This window comes from Oryctolagus cuniculus, chromosome 16 (genome assembly GCF_051225735.1).
Source record: "Oryctolagus cuniculus isolate XC-2025 breed Fujian yellow rabbit chromosome 16, ASM5122573v1, whole genome shotgun sequence".
In the NCBI taxonomy this organism is placed as follows: Eukaryota; Metazoa; Chordata; class Mammalia; order Lagomorpha; family Leporidae; genus Oryctolagus; species Oryctolagus cuniculus.
Window position 1 is genome coordinate 18,860,090 of NC_142882.1, and position 19,511 is coordinate 18,879,600.

The following is a 19,511-nucleotide window of genomic DNA, read 5'->3' on the forward strand; positions in this document are numbered from 1 at the left end:
AGCGCCTGGGTTGCGTCCTGGCCCTGGGAGGGCCAGGGAGGTTCCGTCCCCGCCGCGCACCTCGGCCTGCAGGCGGGGGCGCCTTCTCTGCGGAGTTAATTGACATATAAGCTGCCTCCGACGTCGTGTGCGGGAGCACAGCCTGGAGGAGCAGCATCTTGCACCTCTCATCGGAGGTGCGGGCAATGTGGGGCGGGGCCGAGGGGTGGGGGAGGCGGGCGCTGAGTCAGCCGGGACCTGAAAAACCAGACCGAGCGGGCCCGAGGGAGGGGGCGGCCCGGCCGCCGGGGAGCACAGAGCAGGGCCGGACGCCCAGCGCTCCCGCAGCAAGCTCCCACGGCGTCGCCCGGACTGGGGCACACTTGCTAATTTCGTTCCTGGGACTTCGCAGAGGAGTCCCGACGCGGCCTGCCAGCCTCCCGCCCTCACCCACGGCCCGCCAGCGTCCATCCGAGCCTCAGGGTCTCCGAGCCGTTCGTTCCTTCCCCGTAGCCCCCACGGCCAGCCCCGGGCCCCATCCCCCAATCCATCGCCGCCGCCGCCGCAGTGGCTCCCGCTCCGCGCATGCTCGGCGGCGACAGGCGCGCGGCGAGCCGAGAACAGGCGCCCGCGCGCAGGCGCAGAGCCGCCTCGCTGGGAGTCGCGCGGCGCGTCGGGCGCGCGTGCTCCCTCCGGGTTCCGCCCACCTCTCCCGGCCCAGGGCTGGGCGCGCACGCGCGCGGGGGGGAGCGGAAGGGCGGGCGGGCGCGCGCACGAGGCCGGCCGGGGCGGCGGAAGCTGGAGCCGCCGTGCCGAGGGGGGAGGGGAGGCGGCCAGTGCGCGCGCAGCGGGGGCGCGGGCGGCGTGTGGGGGGGCGGGCGGGCGCGCGCGCGAGGCTTCCCCTCGTTCGGCGGCGGCGGCGGCTTCTTTGTTTCGTGAGGAGAAGCGAGACGGCTCCTGTGCCCCCGGCCCCGCGCGGAGGGGTGGGGGCGGCGCCGGCGGCTCCCGGTAAGGAACGCGGGGCCGGCGGCGGGGGCGGCGCGGCTCGGGGCGCGGCGTACGGTTTGAATGGAGCCGGGGCGCCGAGGGGGGAGGGGGCCGGCGGCGCGGGGAGTGGGGCCGGGGTACGGCGGCGCCCAAGGGTCAAGAAGCCCGGCCGGCCGCCGCGCGCGCGGGCGAGGCCCCCGCAGCGTCTCCGCGGCCCTGCGGGCTGTGGGCGCCGGGCCGGGCCGCGCCGCGTGGAGGCCGCGCGCCCCTGTGCGCGCGCGCTCGCCGGGGTCGCCGGACAAAGCTCCCGGGCGCGCCGGGGTCGCGGCGGCGGCTGCAACAATGGCCCGGCGTCGTCGGGGCTTTTCTCTCCGGCGCGGAGCTCGCTCGTCTGGCGAGGCTGCCTTTGCCTGGGGGGCTCGGCGCCGGAGCCGCAGACGCGCCCGCCGCGTCGCCCGATCGCGACCCTTACCGCCCCCCTCCCCCCGACTTGGGTCAGCGGCCTTAACATCGTATTTTTTTTTAAATGTGTTATTCCCGATTTTTTTTTTTTTTTCATGAAGGGAAACCAGCCCCCCCCCCCCCCCGTCCCCAATCCATTGCAGGTCGTGGCTTCGAAATGTTTGCTCCCAACATGAGTGGGGGGTCGGCGGCCGGGGCGGGGGGTGGAGCGAACCGCTCGCTGTTGAGAGCATGGTGGTTTTATTATTATTTTTTTCTTTCCATCCTTCGCGGCCCCGCCGGGTGGCTGGTTTATCCCGGTGGGACGTGCGGCTTTTCAGACGAGTGTCCCACGCCGGTGTCGGGGGCACTGCCTCGCGTTGGCGGGACTCCTCGGGGGAGAGTAGCCAGGAGCCGCCCCCAGGAATCTGATACAAGTTTTCCGTGGGTCCTTACAGCCTGGGCTCTTGGGGCTCGATTCCTGGTGCCCTGGGTGACTCAGCTGTGTGACCTTAGGCAGGCGCTGGATCTCTCTGGACCCCTCAGTTTCCTCCTTTGTGGTCAGGCGCCCAGATCGCAGAGGGCGCGGGGGAAGGGGCTCCTGGCGAGGGCGAAGCCTTGTTGTCCCCTCCTGGGGGTGGGTGCGGAGCAGGCGACCCCCTGTCCTGTGGAGTGCTCACCGTGCCGGGGAGCCGAGGGAGCGCGCCCTCGGGGAGGACGAGGCTTCCACTCTTGTCTGACCACCCGGGATGGGTCCTCGCCACACCTGCGCGGGACCTCGGGCCTTCCGTGCGCGGTTGTCAGCCCCAGCATCACCGGCGTGGGGGCGGCGGGGGAGCCGTGTCAGCTGCTGTGCCGCTCCCTGCGCCTGGCGCACAGTAGGGCCGGGAGGACCGAGGAGGGAACGCCTGTGTGGAGTGCCTGGCTGCCAGCCGGAAGTGCTGCTGCTGGGGGGTGCTTGACCTTGCAGGCATTGTTCCCCAGCCTCAGCGGTGCCCCCGTGAAGTAGGGGGTGCAAGTCCTGGCCTCACCCTGCGGACTCACCCCCCCCCCCCCCCCATGTGGAGTCCGGGCTCGGGCTCGCCTTCCAGCAAAGCACCCGGCGCCCTGGGCTGTGAGACAGGTGCACCTGGGGTGGGCCGCGAGTGGGAGCACCTGCCTGGCTCCAGTGCTCCTGTTGCCAGAGTTACTGTTTCCCTTATCTCTCTGCAAATTAACTCTCTCCAAGCCTAAAAGCAGGATGTAGAGTCCTCCTGTATTCCAAAAACCTGAGGTTGGTTCTCGCGTGAATGCAGGGGCCCAAGCACGTGGGCCAGCTTCTGCTCTTCCCCAGGTGTTAGCAGGGACTGGGACACGAACCAGCGCCCTTGTGGATGCTGGCGGTGCAGGTGGTGGCTTTCTCTTTTTCTTTTTTTTAAAGGTTTATTGGGGCCGGTGCTGTGGTGCAGCGGGTTGACGCCCTGGCCTGCAGTGCCGGCATCCCATAAGGGCGCCAGTTCTAGTCCTGGCTGCTCCACTTCCCATCCAGCTCTCTGCTGTGGCCTGGGAAGCAGTGGAGGATGGCCCAAGTGCTTGGTCCCTGCACCCACGTGGGAGACCCGGATGGAGCTCCTGGCTCCTGGCTACGGATCGGCGCAGCTCCGGTTGTTGCAGCCAATTGGGGAGTGAACCAGAGGATGGAAGACCTCTCTCTCTCTCTGCCTCTCCTCTTTCTGTGTAACTCTGACTTTCAAATACATAAATAAATCTTTAAAAAAAAGATTTATTTATGTATTTGATGGAGGGAGAGGTCTCCCATCTGTTGGTTCACTCCCCAGATAGCTGCACTGGCCAGAGCTGGTCCAATCTGAAGCCAGGAGCTTCTTCCAGGTCTCCCACGTGGGTGCAGGGGCCCAAGGACTTGGGCCATTTTCTGCTGCTTCCCCAGGCCACAGCAGAGAGCTGGATCGGAAGTGGAGCAGCCGGACTGAAATCGATGCCCATGTGGGATGCCGGCGCTCCAGGCGGCAGCTTTACTTGCTGCGGCACAGTGCCGCCCCCCCCCCCCCCATGTATTTTCAGAGTGATAACAAAGAGATCAACTCCTTTTATTTATTTATTTTTTTTTATAGTTTTCTTTTCTTTTTTTTTTTTTTTTTTATTTTTGACAGGCAGAGTGGACAGTGAGAGAGAGAGAGACAGAGAGAGAAAGGTCCTGAGCCGGCGCCGTGGCTCAATAGGCTAATCCTCCACCTTGCGGCGCCGGCACACCGGGTTCTAGTCCCGGTCGGGGCGCCGGATTCTGTCCCGGTTGCCCCTCTTCCAGGCCAGCTCTCTGCTATGGCCAGGGAGTGCAGTGGAGGATGGCCCAGGTGCTTGGGCCCTGCACCCCATGGGAGACCAGGAAAAAGCACCTGGATCCTGGCTCCTGCCATCGGATCAGCGCGGTGCGCCGGCTGCAGCGGCGGCCATTGGAGGGTGAACCAACGGCAATGGAAGACCTTTCTCTCTCTGTCTCTCTCTCTCACTGTCCACTCTGCCTGTCAAAAATAAAAATAAAAAAAAAAAATAAAAAAAAAAAAAAAGAGAAAGGTCTTCCTTTGCCGTTGGTTCACCCTCCAATGGCCGCCGCTGCAGCCGGCGCACCGCGCTGATCCGATGGCAGGAGCCAGGATCCAGGTGCTTCTCCTGGTCTCCCATGGGGTGCAGGGCCCAAGCACCTGGGCCATCCTCCACTGCACTCCCTGGCCATAGCAGAGAGCTGGCCTGGAAGAGGGGCAACCGGGACAGAATCCGGCGCCCCAACTGGGACTAGAACCCGGTGTGCCAGCGCCGCAAGGTGGAGGATTAGCCTATTGAGCCACGGCACCGGCCCATATTTTTTAAGATTTATTTATTTACTTGAAAGAGTTAAAGAGAGGCAGAGAGAAAGAGAAAAGTCTTCCATCCACTGATTCGCTCCCCAAATAGCTGTAAAGGCTGGAGCTGGGCCAGTCTGAAGCCAGGAGCCAGGTGCTTCTTCCTGGTCTCCCACACAGGTGCAGGGGCCCAAGCACTTTGGCAACCCACTGCTTTCCCAGGCCATAGCAGAGAGCTGGATCGGAAGTGGAGCATCCGGGACTCGAACCAGCGCCCGTGTGGGATGCCAGCACCACAGGTGGCAGGTTTACCTGCTGTGCCACAGCGCCGGATTTGAGAGCCAGTGCTGTGGTGTAGTAGGCCAAGCCTCTGCTTATGGCGCCAGAATCCCATATAGGTGCTAGTTTGTGTCCTGGCTGCTCGTCTTCTGATCCAGCTCTCTGCTGTGGCCTGGGAAGACAGTGGAGGAAGGCCCAGTCCTTGGGCTCCTGCACCTGCGTGGGAGACTGGGGAAGCTCCTCACTCCTGGCTTCGGATCGGCCCAGCTCTGGCTGTTAGGCCATCTGGGGAGTGAACCAGCAGATGGAAGACCTTTCTTTCTGACTCTTCTTCTCTCTAACTGTGCTTCTCAAATAAGTAAATAAATCTTAAAAAGAAAATAAGAAAAAAAGTAAAGTGTGTAGTATAGGAATGTCATACTTTTAAAAATGTTTGTAATTTTGACATGGCCTTGGAAAGCAGAGTGTTGGGTTAGGGTTAAGACTACCCACAGTGGCCGTGGCTTTTTATTTTTATTTATTAAAGATTTACTTACTTATTTTGAAAGAGTGAGAGAGGTAGAGATAGAGGTCTTCCATCTGCTGGTTTACTCCCCAGATGACTGCAACTGACAGTGCCGGACCAGGCTGAAGCCAGGAGCTTCGTCCGGGCCTCCCATGTGGGTGGCAGCGGCCCAAGCACCTGGATCATCTGCTGCTGTTCTCAGGCCATTAGCAGGGAGTCAGATGGGAGACAGAACAGCCAGGACACGCACTCGTGTCCATATGTGATGCTGGCATTGCAGGTGTGGCTTTACCTGCTGTGCCATAATGCCGGCAGTTGTTGTTATTATTTTAAAGATTTATTTATTTGAAAGAGTTACAGAGAAGGGAGAGACAGAGAGAGAGAGAGAGAGAGAGAGAGGTCTTTGATCTGCTGGTTCACTCCCCTAGTGGCAGTGTCAGCCAGAGCTGGGTCCAACCAAAGCCAGGAGCCAGGAGCTTCTTCCAGGTCTCCCACCTGAGTGCAGGGACCCAAGCACTAGGGCCATCTTTCACCCTATTTTTTTTTTTTCTGAAAATGTTTAAGATTTAATTATTTATTTGAAAGTCAGAATTGCACACAGAGGAGAGGCAGAGAGAGAGGTCTTCCATCCGATGGTTCACTCCCCAATTGGCCACAATGGCTGGAGCTGCTCTGATCTGGAGCCAGGAGCTTCCTCCGGGTCTCCCACGTGGGTGCAGGGACCCAAGGACTTGGGCCATCTTTTTCTGCTCTCCCCGGCCATAGCAGAGAGCTGGATTGGAAGAGGAGCAGCCGGGACTAGAACCAGCACCCATATGGGATGCCGGCCCTTCAGGCCAGGGAGTCAACCCGCTGCGCCACAGTGCTGGCCCAACCTTATTATTTGTTAAAAATATTTATTTATTGGGACTGGTGCCGTGGCATAGCAGGTTGCAGTGCTAGCATCCCCTATGGGCGCCAGTCCATTTCTGGCTGCTCCTCTCCCGATCTGGCTCTCTGCTGTGGCCTGGGAAAGCAGTGGAAGATGGCCCAAGTCCTTGGGCCCCTGCAGCCACCTGAGAACCAGCAGATGGAAGATCTCTCTCTCTCTGTCTCTCCCTCTTGCTCTGTAACTCTGCCTTTCAAATAAAATAAATAAACCTTTAAAGAAAAGATTTATTTATTCCTTTGAGAGGCAGAGAAAGCCAGGAGCCGGGAGCTGCATCCGCATCTCTCCAGGTGGGTGGTAGGGCCCAGGCAGTTGGACCATCCGCTTTGCCAGAGCTGGATTAGAAGTGGAGCCGCCAGGAGTCGAAGCGGCACTCGTATGGGATGCCGGTGTCGCAGGTGGGGACTTGGCCGCACCGTACCACAACGCCAGCCTTGGCTGTGGCTCTTGACAAAGTGCCGCGTGCTCAGTTCCTGTGTTTTGTCAAGCGGGTATTATTGGAACCCTGAAGACAGAGTTCACATTAGAATTACAGGGATGTGCCTGCCTATACAAGGGAAGTACCGCCGGCCGGCCTGTTGTGGGGAGGCAGCATGGGGCTGTGTCTGGTGAACTGGGCTGTGCGTCCGGGGACCGGGCAGAGCTCCGGGCGCAGCGGGCCCTGGGGGTTTCTTGGTGGAAGCTGTCCTGACTGGGGCTGATGGTGGTGTTTCCTCAGAGAGCCTGCGGGAAGCCCCAGGCGGAGCTGGGTCCCTTGGGAGATTGAGTTTCACAGGGCGTTGGGGGGGTGCCTTGATTTCCCTCCAGTTCCATAAGGCCAGGGCTTCCTTTGTTTTGTTTTGTTTTGTTTTTTACAGGCACAGTTAGAGAGAAAGACAGAGAGAAAGGTCTTCCTTCCGTTGGTTCACCCCCCAGATGGCTGCCACGGCCGGCGCTATGCCGATCTGAAGCCAGGAGCCAGGTGCTTCCTCCTGGTCTCCCATGCGGGTGCAGGGCTCAAGCACTTGGGCCATCCTCCACTGCCCTCCTGGGCCACAGCAGAGAGCTGGCCTGGAAGAGGGGCAACCGGGACAGAATCCCGCGCCCCAACCGGGACTAGAACACTGGGTGCCGGTGCCGCAAGGCAGAGGGTTAGCCTAGTGAGCTGCGGCGCCGGCCAAGGGCTTCCTTTGAAAAGCCATAAACGTTGGCAGGGCCGGGAACCAGCCCTGTCCTCTCCTCGCCCTTTGAGCCCCGCGCGAGTTTCCAGGGCTTCCCTTGGGGACCTGGGTGGTCCCCTCCTGCAGGAGGTCCTCAGGCTCCATCTGCGTTCTGTGTGTGCCCAGGAGGATGACTCTGTTTGGTTTCAGGTCTGTTTATTTACGTATTTGAAGGGCAGCGTGACGGGGAGGGAGGAGGCAAGAGCAAGATCATGGGTAGTTGGATACTGTCTTCCGCTCAGTGGCTCACTCCCCAGGTGGCTGCAGCAGCCAGGGCTGGACCAGGCCAGAGCCAGGAGCCAGGAGCCCCATCTGGGTTTCCCACATCAGTGCCGGGGACCCAAGTGCTCGGACCGTCTCCTCCTGCCCAGATGCATTCTCAGGAAGCTGGATGGGGAGTGGTGTGGTCGGGACTGGAGCCTGCACTCCCGCTTGGGCGCCGGTGTAGCGCGCAGCCTGACCCGCCTGACCCACTGTGCCGGGTCGCTGGCCCCAGGGCCTGCTTTTTTTTTTTTTTTAAACCGTCTGATACTTTGTTTTTTTCATGTTAATGTGATATTAATAGACAGCGGAATCAGCGTAGTTGATGGATGCAAACCTAAGAATAAATGGACTGTGGTCCTCTCCCACTCTCCTCCCTCGTCCCCTCTTTCTCTCTCTTTAGTTTTTGAGATAACGTGAATCCTGGTCAGTAGGGAGGGGTCGATGCTCTGCCAGACAGAGGGCAGCAGGTGAGAAGTGGAGGACTGCGGCTCAGCGCACACCGCCTTCACTTCAACCAGCAAGTGTTGGTCTCTGTTTCTGTTTTTCTTCCACTTTTTAATTTTAATTTTACAGGGCCCTGTTTTAATTTTTTTAAGTGGATTTTAAAATGGCTCTTTGGGCTGTTTGAAGTTCTCCTTTTGCCAGTGGGGTCATGCCTGGCTGCGCCAGGAAGCAGGTGGCTGTGTGACAGTTGCTGCCTCACCTGTGGTGATGGGAGAACCCAGGGGCTTCAGCCCCAGGTGGCGTGGCCTGGAGGGAGGGGCTCCTGGTATGTTTTTGAGGCCCTGCTGGTCACCGCCTTCATCCTTATCTCCTCTCTCTCTCTTCCCCTTGTCCATCCCATCAGAGCGTCCAGGGAATTCCTGTACAACTAGGAGAGCAGAGTGCTTGCCCCACACTGTGGCCCTCGGGCCCCACCTCCCCTCTGCTGCCCCCCCCCCCCCAATATGCAATGCATTTGACCTTTGTGCATTTCACTGCTTTCGAAGCAAGAGGAGCGGCCTGTTACTCATTGTCACTTCTTCTTCTTTTTTTTTATTTATGTGAGAGGCAGAATTACAGAGGGAAAGATAAGAGCAGTCTTCCCTCTGCTGGTTCACCCCCCAAATGGCCCCAGGAGCTTCTTCCGGGTCTCCCACGCGGATGCATGGCCCCAAGGACTTGGGCCATCCTCCACTGCTTTCCCAAGCCACAACAGAGAGCTGGATGGGAAGTGGAGCATCCGGGTCTCGAACCAGTGCCCACATGTGGGATGGTTGTGCTGCTGGTGGAGGCTTAGTCTACTGTGCCACCCCCTCACGAGCCCATTTTTGATCATGCTTGAGTTTCTGCTACTGAAGAGGCTTGGGGTGGGGCCTCTAGATAGTCTAGAATGGGGCTGGGCACCAGGAAGACCCAGTGGTTGGAAGGCATGGGGGGTGCCCACCCCAGTGCCCTGCCCCTGCCTGTGTCTGTCTCCGTCTGCTCGTTCCTGAGTTGTAGCGTGTACATGGAGCCAGTAGGGTCAGTAAGGTGCCTGCCTCAGTTCTGTGAATGCTGCAGCCAGTGAATTGCACCTGCGGAGAGCTTGCTGGGGACCCTGGTTTGTAGCTGTTTGGGATGTGGCTGGCATCTGAAGAGAGCGCAGGCCGGTGGGCTGAGCCGTGAGCTTGTGGGATCTGATGCTCGCTCCAGGCAGACAGAGTCGGAATTGAACTGTGGGATACCCGGCTGGTGCTGGGAAAGTCGAGAAGTGTTTGGTGTGGAAACCGCACGGATCCGGTCACAGGAGTGTCTTGTGTTGTGAGAGGATGGGAGGGGAACGGTGCAGTGCGGGAGTTGGTGTGCAGGGTGTCTTCACGCCTGCGTGCCCTGGCCCACTGCTGGCTGTGCTGTGGAGCGTGCCTCTGCCCGTGCTGGCCATCTGCCTGCCGGCGGTGTCGCTTCACTAGGTCTCTGCGCAGACCTTGGCTGCTATTGAGGATTTCCCAGGCCCCTGGGGTTGAAAGAGCGCCTGCAGCCTCCCATCTGCAGCCCTTAGCTGTGGGGTTGCTGCCTCACCTCTCTTCAGCACTCCCACCCTGTAACAGTGTGTCTTTGTACAAAGATACATTGATGTGAAAAGCAGGGTGGGGGGAGGTGGGGGGGGTGTGTGGGGAAGAGAACTTGTCACCGCTGGTTCACTCCCCCGCACATGCCCACTGCAGCCCAGGCTGGCCAGCTGCACGCACATCTCCCTCCTGGGTAGCAGGTGCTCAAGTACTTGGCCTTCACATGCTGCCTCCCAGGGTGCTGGGTCAGGAGGTGGAGTGGCCAGTAGCAGTGCACTGTGGACACCGCAGGGGGCGGTTTAACCTGTGGCACCACAACACCTGCCTCTGAGTCACGTTTCATTGCTGGGAGGTGGTCAGGAGATTAGAAAACTTACGTCTTGTATATAAATAGGATCTGGCGCAGGGGACTCCCACGGGCAGACAGGGTCCTGGCTGTCTTGGGTACACGTAAATGGACAGGTGTTCTTAAGTGGCTTTTAAGTGAATGAAAAAGGGGAGAGAATCCAGTGAATAAAATATATTATTGCCAGTGGCAAAAGTACGGCTTGGTGACACTTCGGTACTGCCTTACAGGTGGAACTGAGAAGCCACTGTAGCTTGTCACTGTGACATGATCTTTTGGTTTCTGACATGTATTCTCAGCTAAATGTAGGGCAGGTTTTTTTTTTTTTCCCCAAGAATTATTTTATTTATTTGAAAGAGTTGGAGAGAGAGAGGGAGAGAGAGGTCTTCCATTGTGCTGGTTCACTCCCCAAATGACCTCAATGACCAGAGCTGTGCTGATCCAAAGCCAGGAGCCAGGAGCTTCTTCTGGGTCTCCCATGCGGGTGCAGGGGCCCAAGGACTTGGGCCATCCTCTGCTGCTTTTCCAGGCCACAGCAGAGAGCTGGATTAGAGTGGAGCAGCCGGGACTCGAGCTGGCGCCCATATGGGATGCCAGCACTGCAGGTGGCAGTCTTACCTGTGAGCCACACCCCTCCCTGCCTCTTAAATAAAGAAGTAATTAAATTTAAAAACTTGAAAGTTCATGGAGAGTGGAATTAAAAAATTAGTTTATTTTGGTGCAGCAGATTTTGGAGCCCATGATTATCCAGACAGGGTCTTCAAGAACTTAGAGAACTATGTAGGGGGCTTCAGTTTTTGTTTGTTTGTTTGGCACCTAAATTACTTTTCTCTGTTTTCCTTTTCTGGAGAAACAAAGATCTTCAATCTGCTGTTTCATTCTCCAAATGCCTGCTTAGCCAGTGTTGGGCCAGGCCAAAGCCAGGAGCCAGGAGCTGGCTCAGTCTGGTTTCTCCTGTGGGTGGCAGGGACCCTAGGACTTGAGCTGTTACCTGCTGTCTTCCCAGGGCGTGCATTAGCAGGGAGCTGGATCAGAAGCCGAGCTGGTGTTCAATCCGTGCTCTCCTACGTGGGCTACAGGCATCCCAAGTAGTGTGTCAGCCAGTGCGCCAAGCGCCTGCCTCAACCTTATGTTTTCATTCTATTTCCCATGAATTTGAAAGTGCCCTCGGACCTGCTGATGAAGCGTGTATGTGAACAAATTTCTCTAAAACAGATACCCTCGGGCCAAACTTAAGTCCAGCGCTGGCTCTCTGGCTGCATGGACCTGACAGCAGCCCGCCCGCCCTCCTCCTCAGTGACTAGCATGACTCCCTTTTTTTTTTTTTTTAAGAGTTATTTTATTTATTTGAAAGACAGAGGTCTTCCATCCGCTGGTTTATTCCCCGAAATGACAGCAACGGCCTGAGCTGCGTTGATCCCAAGCCAGGAGCCAGGAGCTTCCTCCAGGTCTCCCACGTGGGTGCAGGGGCCCAAGCACTTGGGCCACAGCAGAGAGCTGGACTGGAAGAGGGGAAACCGGGACAGAACTGGCGCCCCAACTGGGACTAGAACCCGGGGTGCCGGCGCCACAGGCATAGGATTAGCCTAGTGAGCCGCGGCGCCGGCCTTTCTTAAATATTTTTTTAAAATTCTGTGTAAAGATGTGTTGGATGTTTGTTCTGAAACATGAACAGCAGAAGCAGAAACTGCAGACTTGGGTGATGTGAAAAGGTTAAGACCCTCCCCCCCACCGGCCTTCTGCGAGCCACTGACCACTGCTTGTGGCCCTCAGTGTGTGTTCCTTGGACTGGGGCTGGTGTGTGTGCGTGTGTGGGTGCGCGCGCCGTGACCCTGTATACTACACCACCTGGGTTCCTTCTGGTTCCTCCTCCACACATCTGTGCACAAGGGCTGGCTCATGCTTTAACAAAGACAAAAAGGAAGGAGGAAAATGTGTGCTTATTGAGATCTCCCATCTGCTCGTTCACTCCCCAGATGTCCACGATGTCTGGTTCTCCCACCTCCATGTGCCGTCACTGCTGCCCCCATGGTGTGCCTAGCGGGTAGCTGGAGTTGACTCCAATCCGGGTGTCTGATACGGAATGGGGGCCTTTGTTTAAAGATTTATTTATTTGTTTGAAAGAGTTAGAGAGGGGGAGAGATCTTCTGCCTGCTGGTTCATTCTCTAAATGGCCTCTGGCCTGGGCTGGGCCAGACTGAATTCAGGAGCCAGGTCTCCCATGCAGGTGCAGGGGCACTTGGTCTATCTTCCACTGCTTTCCCAGGCGCGTTAGCAGGGAGTGGGATTGGAAGTGGAGCAGCCAGGATGCGAAGTGGCGCCCACATGGGATGCTGGCATCGCAGATGGCAGCGTAACCTGCTGTGCCGTAGCACCGGCCCCCACTGTTCTTTTTTAATGGTGTCAAGGCGGCAGCACCCCGGTTTGTGGTTGTGTTCTGAGTGCCAGGAAATGGAGGTGTTTCTCAGACAAGGTGGCACGATGGGGCCGTTAGCTTCTAGGTCCTCCGGCGCTGGCTCCCTGGGACCCTCTGGGTCTCACGGCCTCCTGACCGTCTGACCGCTGGCTCCCTGGGACCCTCTGGGTCTCACGGCCTCCTGACCGTCTGACCGCTGGGACCCTCTGGGTCTCACGGCCTCCTGACCGTCTGACCGCTGGGACCCTCTGGGTCTCACGGCCTCCTGACCGTCTGACCGCTGGGACCCTCTGGGTCTCACGGCCTCCTGACCGTTTGACCGAATGCGTTAGCGTTCACCTTCTGGATCCCTGCCCCAGTGCTCTGACGCCCGATCGCACTCCTGGCTGCCTGCCCGAAGCCCCAGATGCACCCGGGCCACGTGCATCGGGATGGGTTCCCAGACACAGGTGCACAGGTGCGGTCGTTCTGCCCCCTCTGGGTGGGTCCCCCAGGTGTGCGGTCCGCCTAGGTGCCAAGCCCAGTTCCCTTCCCAGTGACGGTCACACGGGGACTCGCGGCAGGAGCGTGTGCAGCGGCCTTAGGGAGGACCTTGTCGATCCAGGCATTCGCTGAGGACATGAGTTCTTCGATCTGAAGGAGCAGGGGTGTTCCCGGCCCTCCGACCCCACCTCCCCGCAGCTCCTGCAGAGCCACTGTAGCAACACACAGACTGAAGTTCACGAGGCTCAGGACTGGAGGTGGGGAATGCAGCAGGTCTGGCGAGGGCTGTCACGGTGTGTGGTCTCCCGGAGGAAGCAGAAGTGTGTGTAGAGGATTCGGCCCACGGGGCGGCCTCGCTCCTGTAAAGCACGCCTGGGCCTTTAGAAGCATGATGTCGTCCAGCCCGCATGGTGCAGGCCCCTCCTGGGCCACAGCAGGTGAACCTGGGGCCACACTGAAGCTGTAGCATGTAGCTTTGCAGCTCTCAGCAGCGCGGGGCCCAACCCAGCCCCTCAGGAAGGGTCTGCTGGCCAGGAGGAGCTGGCTGAGGGCCTAGGACACAGTGTCGTGGCAGAGCAGCCCAGTCCCAGCGTCTGTCACCTGGACAGCTCCATGGCCTCCCGCTGACCCCCAGTGTGGCCTCTGGGCCTCAGGAACCCTTGAGGGTCCCGGCACGAGCATGGCAGTGAGGGCTTGTGAACAAATTCGGTTGTCACCACCAAGTGGCCCAAGGCCCCGCTGCCCCCTCAGCTAGGTCTGCTTTCTCTGTGATTTCTTTGGGACTTGGACAGATATGCAGTTTTGTTTTTTTTTTTTTTTTTAAGATTTATTTATTTATTTATTTATTTGAAACTCAGAGTTACACAGAGAGGAGAGGCAGAGAGAGAGAGAGAGAGAGGTCTTCCATCCGATGGGTCACTCCCCAGTTGGCTGCAGTGGCCAGAGCTGCCTTGATCCAAAGCCAGGAGCTTCCTCTGGGTCTCCCACGCAGCGCAGGGACCCAGGGACTTGGGCCACCTTCTGCTGCTTTTCCAGGCCGAGCAGAGAGGTGGATAGGAAGAGGAGCAGCCGGGACCGGAACCGGCGCCCATTTGGGATGCTGGTGCTGCAGGCCAGGGCGTCAACCCGCTGCGCCACAGGGCCGGCCCCAGCTCTGCAGTTCTGTCACATGCCCCTGGGTGTCCCCTTCCCTCCTGTGTCCTCCTGATCTCGGGGTAGCCACCTGTTGTTCTGGATAGGACCCCAACCCCCAAGACGTTAACCATCAGGAGCAACCTGGTTGCTCGGGCATCAGGCACGTTGAGAATCTTCATGAACAGACTGCACAGAGAGTGCAGAGGAGGGAGCTGCCGGGCGCCCAGGAGGGAGTGCCGTGCCCGCCGCCCGGGCCGAAGCAGCTCTGCTCACGCTGCCAGCCAGTGTCGTGAAGATGGGAGTGGACAGCTCGCAAAGCCTGTGCCCAGCAGCAGGGCGACAGGTGCACCGATGCCACCTGCCTCGCTTCCTGTCTGGAGCCGGTGACTGGCGGGACTCCTCACGGTGGCTGCCAAAGAGCCCCTCCCCCGAGGCTGGGTTGGCCGGCCTCATCCACCCACGATCCCTGCAGCTGCACACCTGTGAGCAGGGCGCCTCGTGTGTGCAAACAGGCAGCAAGATAAGTCAGTACAAGGAAGGGCCCCGCCCCCACTGCCACGCTGCGTGTGCCAGCACTCGCTCAGGTCGGCCGAGCCCTGCCGGTTGTGCTGCTCGGGACGCTCGGTCTCACGAGGCGTCTGCCTTCCGGACCAGGAAGGCGAGTGCTGACGGTGGCACTGCAGAGACAGATGTCGTGTCACACGCCTGTCGTTAAACCTGTGCGGGCTTCGCCGTACTGAGGCAGCCCTCAGTGCACCTGTGCGTGGCGCTGAAGCTAGGGCTGCGACGGCATCACGCGACACGATGGAGAAGTTGGGACGCGACGCGCAGGCTGCCTTTGGAAGAGCTTTAGCCTGGGGGTCACTTCCAGTGCCTGCCCGTGGCACGTGCACTGTTAGAAGAAACGTTTTCTCCGGAGGGCCTGATGGTCCTGGCCGTTGGCTTCGGTTTTCCTGAATTAGGATAAAGACCTTCCAGTGAGAAAGCAGCCGTGTGGTGCAGGGTTGGGGAAGCATTGGCAGGACTGTTGTCCCTTTCCCACCTGAGGGACTTGGGGGACGGAGGGCCCAGAGGCGAGCCTGCATCCGGGGCCAGTGTGCTGTGACGCTGCCATCCCATGTGAGTACTGCCGCAGGTCCCGGCTAGTGCCCCTGGGAAAGCAGCAGGTGCTGGCCCAAGGGAAGGTGCACTTACCCACGTGGAAACCCAGATGGAGCTCCTGGCTCTTGGTTTCAAACTGGCCCAGCCTTAGCTGTTGCAGGCATCTGGGGAGTGAACCAGCAGATGGAGATCTCTCCCGGTGTGTGTGTGTGTGTGTGTGTGTGTGTGTGTGTGTGTGTGTTTCAAAGTAAAACAAAAACGGGGAGGGGGGCAACAGAAACCAGAACCAGGTTTGTGACACGCCTGGTTATAGAGATGGGCTGTTAAAAGCTCAGGATGCCTCCAGACGAGGTTGGAATTTGCGCTCTGAAGACTGTTAGACAGTAAAATGGTCAAAGGGAAGATCAGCTGAGGGCAGCTTTGCCCAGGACAGACCGAGAAATCCCAGTGAGTGTGGTGGAACAGCCTAAAAGGGAGATGGGTCCTGGTGGCGACACCTGGATGCTGTGTAGCCAGGGTGTGGAGTCCTGGCCCTGCTCCTCGAGGGGACCTTGGTGGCTTCTTGCTGCCCCCTGCAGGCGCAGCAAGATCTTGCACGCTGTCGAGAGTGGGCCCTGGTAGGTTGGAGTTTCTGTTCTTTGTGTTCCCAGACACCCACGATGGGAGTGGGTGCCCCCACTCCCCGCAGGAGGGAGGTAGCTAACCAGAGGTGTGTGCAAGGCTGCGCGTTGGTCCACCAGGGCCGCTGTTCACGATGTACCAGGACCCGGAGGTGTGTAAACCACAGAAACCCGCGTCTCGCTTCTGGAGGCCGCGCAGCGCAGGGTCAAGGCCTGGCGAGTGCGCGCTCCGCGTGGGGGCAGGGCTGCCTCTCCAGGGCCGCTGTCTGCATGGTCGGGCCTTGTCCCTGAGCTCTGCCGGAGCCCTCCCCAAGGCCCCACTTCCTGACAGCGTCCCAGTAGGGATTCGGGGCCACAGCCGTGCAGCTGCGGCAGACTGAGCTGCCCGAGCAGCGACCCCTCGCCCCGGGGGATGTCTGCGAACGCCGGAGCCGGCGTGTTCCGCCGGCGCTGCTGGGTTTCGGTTGTCAGCAGCGTGTGAACATCCCTCTTGCAGTGCGGGCGACTGCGCGGTGCCGCTGTGTGTGGTGTGTTCCTGTCAGCGGGCTGGCTTTCAGGCTTCAGACCTGTGTTTGTTTTGCGAGGGGCTTGGCCTCGCCCTCAGTGGAAGCCACCGTCACGTGCCAGGAGCGTGCTTCGCTGGGATTGCGAGGTCACAGTCAGGCCTGCTTGAGCCCGGGTCTTGCTCTCCTCTCTGTTCAATAGGGGAGCTGGGGAGTCCTAGGGTGGTGGGCAGGGCAGCTGAGCCCGCTGCCCTCCCGGACGCTCCCTGGGCCGCGGGGGCAGACAGGGCCAGAGCAGTGGGCGGGCCCGAGCCTTGTCTGCGTCCCGCTGATTTGTGTGCCGAGAGGTGTGCAGGTCCTTCACGATGTTCGTGGAAGATGCAGGGTGCAAACACACTTGTATTTTCATGCAAAAGATGATGGCCGTGCGTGTGAGGCGTCTTCAGAAAGTTCCTGACAACGGAGTTGTGAAGATTCTCAGTCCAGCGCAGCAAAGGGAACCGGAGCTTTAATTCCGTCTCCTGGCCCCCACGGCGCTTGCTCTGCGGCGAGTCTCAGGGGAGGGATGTGCTTGGGATTCTCATGGCCCCGGTGTGGCCTGCCCCTGCCACCCCCACACCCCAGGCCTCACGGGTGCTTCTTTCCAGCAGGAGGTCGCCGTCTGCAGCTTCCGGGAAGATGTCCACTCCAGACCCACCCCTGGGTGGGACTCCGAGGCCAGGCCCTTCCCCAGGCCCAGGGCCCTCGCCTGGAGCCATGCTGGGCCCTAGCCCAGGGCCCTCGCCAGGCTCCGCACACAGCATGATGGGGCCCAGCCCAGGGCCGCCTTCGGCTGGACACCCCATCGGGACTCAGGGGCCTGGAGGGTACCCTCAGGACAACATGCACCAGATGCACAAGGTAGGGACCCCCGGGGCGGCAGGCCGTCTCTGCACCCAGCCTCACCCACCCGTACCCCTCGTGCTGTGTGGGACGCTGGGGTACACCACTCTGAGGTTTTCCTTCATGAATGGGGAAAATGTCCAACTCCCTGAAAGAAGGCTGAGGGCGTCATGCCAGCTCCTGCAGCAGGGGCGCGGGCAGCTTTGTACACCCAGCGCCACCCCCTGACCTCGCCTGAGACTGCAGGAGTGGGTGCTGTGGCCCGTGAGGTGAAAGATCCTCTTCCCAGTGGGGCCCCTGGATGACCAGAGACACCCTGCCAGCTCCTCCCTGCCCAGTTCACAGTGAACAAGCAGGGTCTTAGTGAGCCCCTCTCTCCCTCCCTCCCTCCCCGTCTCCCTGTGCCCAGGTGTGTGCTGCTCACAGAGCTCCACACATCTAGGGGTTCCCCTTCCTGCCCTCCCCGTCCCCGGACCCGGGTCCACTGTGGCGCAGTACCCTAGCAGCGCCCTCACTCCTGGACGCTGCTGGTGACAGCCTGCACCTGCTGCTTCCCGATTTGCAGGCCACGCCTCCTCCAGCACAGACCCCACCTTCCCTCTGCCCATCTTGCTTCTCCCTGCTGGGGGGGACAGACAGGCACGCACTCACTCCATGCCCCTCCAGCCGGAGCCTGTCAGAGCCTGCCGTGTGCCCAGCACCCACCCCCGAGAACGCTCCCCTCCTGTGCAGGGTGCCAGCCTGTTGGATGGAAAGCCGGCCGGCAGTACTTGTGGCTTCTGGGGAGTGGGCAGAGCAGGCCCTTGCCTCGTGGTCAGATCCACCTCGTGCCCTGCGTGAAGCTGCCCCCCGCCCCGGCCTCCTCCCTGCCCCCATGTCCTGGGCACACACTGAGCTGGTTTGACTTTGATCGCTTGCTGGCACTTGTGTTAACTGGGCCTAGCAGGAGCTGCAGAAGGGTCTCCATCACAGTCCCTGTGGCCAGGGCTTCCCCTGGGGCAGTACTTGCCACTGTGCACTGGAGGCAGCGCGTGCGTCCCTGTCCCACGGAGGTCAGGATCCCCAGTGCAGTGTCGTCGTCCTGGGTGGGAGGGCCTGGGTCCCCAGGCGCGAGCAGCCTCCTCGGGACGTTGATCGGGGAGCCCGCTCTGCTGGCTGATGCTGCCCCCTGGCCGGGGCCTGTTGCCACTGACCGTGGGTCCGTGGTCCGTGCCATTCTGCCCGTCTGCCGACTCGTCTCCCTGGCCCGGATGCTTCAGGCCTGTCTCCCAGGGGGCCGCCTCACCACTGGCGTCCATTCTGCCCATCTGCCTCGATGCTTAAATAGGTTTCAGATGAGCCTGGAGTGACGCCGCTGCTCACGCTGACTGCCGGCGGTGGGTGGGCGTTTGGGTGACGTTGAACTGGCCTGGGCGGAGCTTTGCCACCTCTTCCTGTCCTCCGTGCTGATCCTGTCTCGTTGCCACCTCTCGCAGCCGATGGAGTCCATGCATGAGAAGGGCATGTCGGACGACCCGCGCTACAACCAGATGAAAGGAATGGGGATGCGGTCGGGCGGCCACGCAGGGATGGGGCCCCCGCCCAGCCCCATGGACCAGCACTCCCAAGGTACCTCTGGGTGTCTTTCGTGCCTTGGGTTGGAGCCCCAAGTTGGTTTTCCTCATCGGGGTGCTTCTCACTGGACTCGGGAAAGGCCAGAGGGGTCCCTCCAAGGATCCCTCCTGCAGCTCACCTTGGCCCTCCTACCCTGGAGCAGCCCTAGGAGGACGGGCTCTGGGGGGCCGACCCGCAGGGTGGGGCTGGGGGGAGAGGCAGGCTCCCGACCCTCTGAGAAGCGATGGGGCAGGTGGGCCGCAGAGGTGAGGGGTGCCGAGCCCACCGTGGCGAGGTGAGGGTTGTGCGTCTGGCCCACCTGAAGACCTGCGCCCCACCCGGCTGCGGGCCCAGCACTGTCCTCACGCCCATGGAAACCTGAGCCAGCCACGCCGGCCCTGCAGGCTGCCCGGCTGAGGCCGTGACGGGGTCGTGTGCTCCCTGGCTGCCTCTTGCGTGTCTCACGAGAAGGAGGTCCTGGGTCCACTTCCTTCTCCGGGTACGAGCCATGCAACTGTGCACGCGGGCCGCCAGGTGACCGTGGTCTGGCCTTTCCCCACAGGTTATCCCTCACCTCTGGGTGGCTCCGAGCACGCCTCCAGCCCGGTTCCAGCCAGTGGCCCGTCCTCAGGCCCCCAGCTGTCCTCTGGACCAGGAGGAGCCCCGCTGGATGGTGCTGACCCCCAGGCTTTGGGGCAGCAGAACCGGGGCCCAACTCCGTTCAACCAGAACCAGCTGCACCAACTGCGGGCCCAGATCATGGCCTACAAGATGCTGGCCAGGGGGCAGCCGCTCCCCGACCACCTGCAGATGGCTGTGCAGGGGAAGCGGCCGATGCCCGGGATGCAGCAGCAGATGCCGACACTACCTCCACCCTCTGTGTCCGCCACAGGCCCCGGGCCCGGCCCTGGCCCCGGCCCCGGCCCCGGCCCGGGACCAGCACCTCCAAATTACAGCAGGCCCCACGGTAAGGAAGGCCTGCCC

At 60.5% G+C, this 19,511-nt stretch overlaps 1 protein-coding gene across 22 annotated transcripts in view; it reads left to right on the top strand.

Annotated features, from left to right (window-relative positions):
* Positions 1–847: 847 nt before the first annotated feature.
* SMARCA4 (SWI/SNF related BAF chromatin remodeling complex subunit ATPase 4) overlaps positions 848–19,511 on the top strand; it is a 90,832-nt gene continuing 72,168 nt past the window's right edge. For 20 of the 22 annotated variants that reach the window (XM_070059118.2, XM_070059120.2, XM_089316445.1 and 17 more), the window contains exons 1-3: positions 16,703–16,952; positions 18,410–18,542; positions 19,090–19,494. In XM_070059118.2, coding sequence (XP_069915219.1) covers positions 16,731–16,952; positions 18,410–18,542; positions 19,090–19,494 — 760 coding nt within the window. In that variant the 5' untranslated portion in view covers positions 16,703–16,730. Of the gene's footprint in view, positions 988–16,699; positions 16,953–18,409; positions 18,543–19,089; positions 19,495–19,511 lie in introns of those variants that run through there. The other 2 variants (XM_089316452.1, XM_089316451.1) reach the window with 2 other exon arrangements.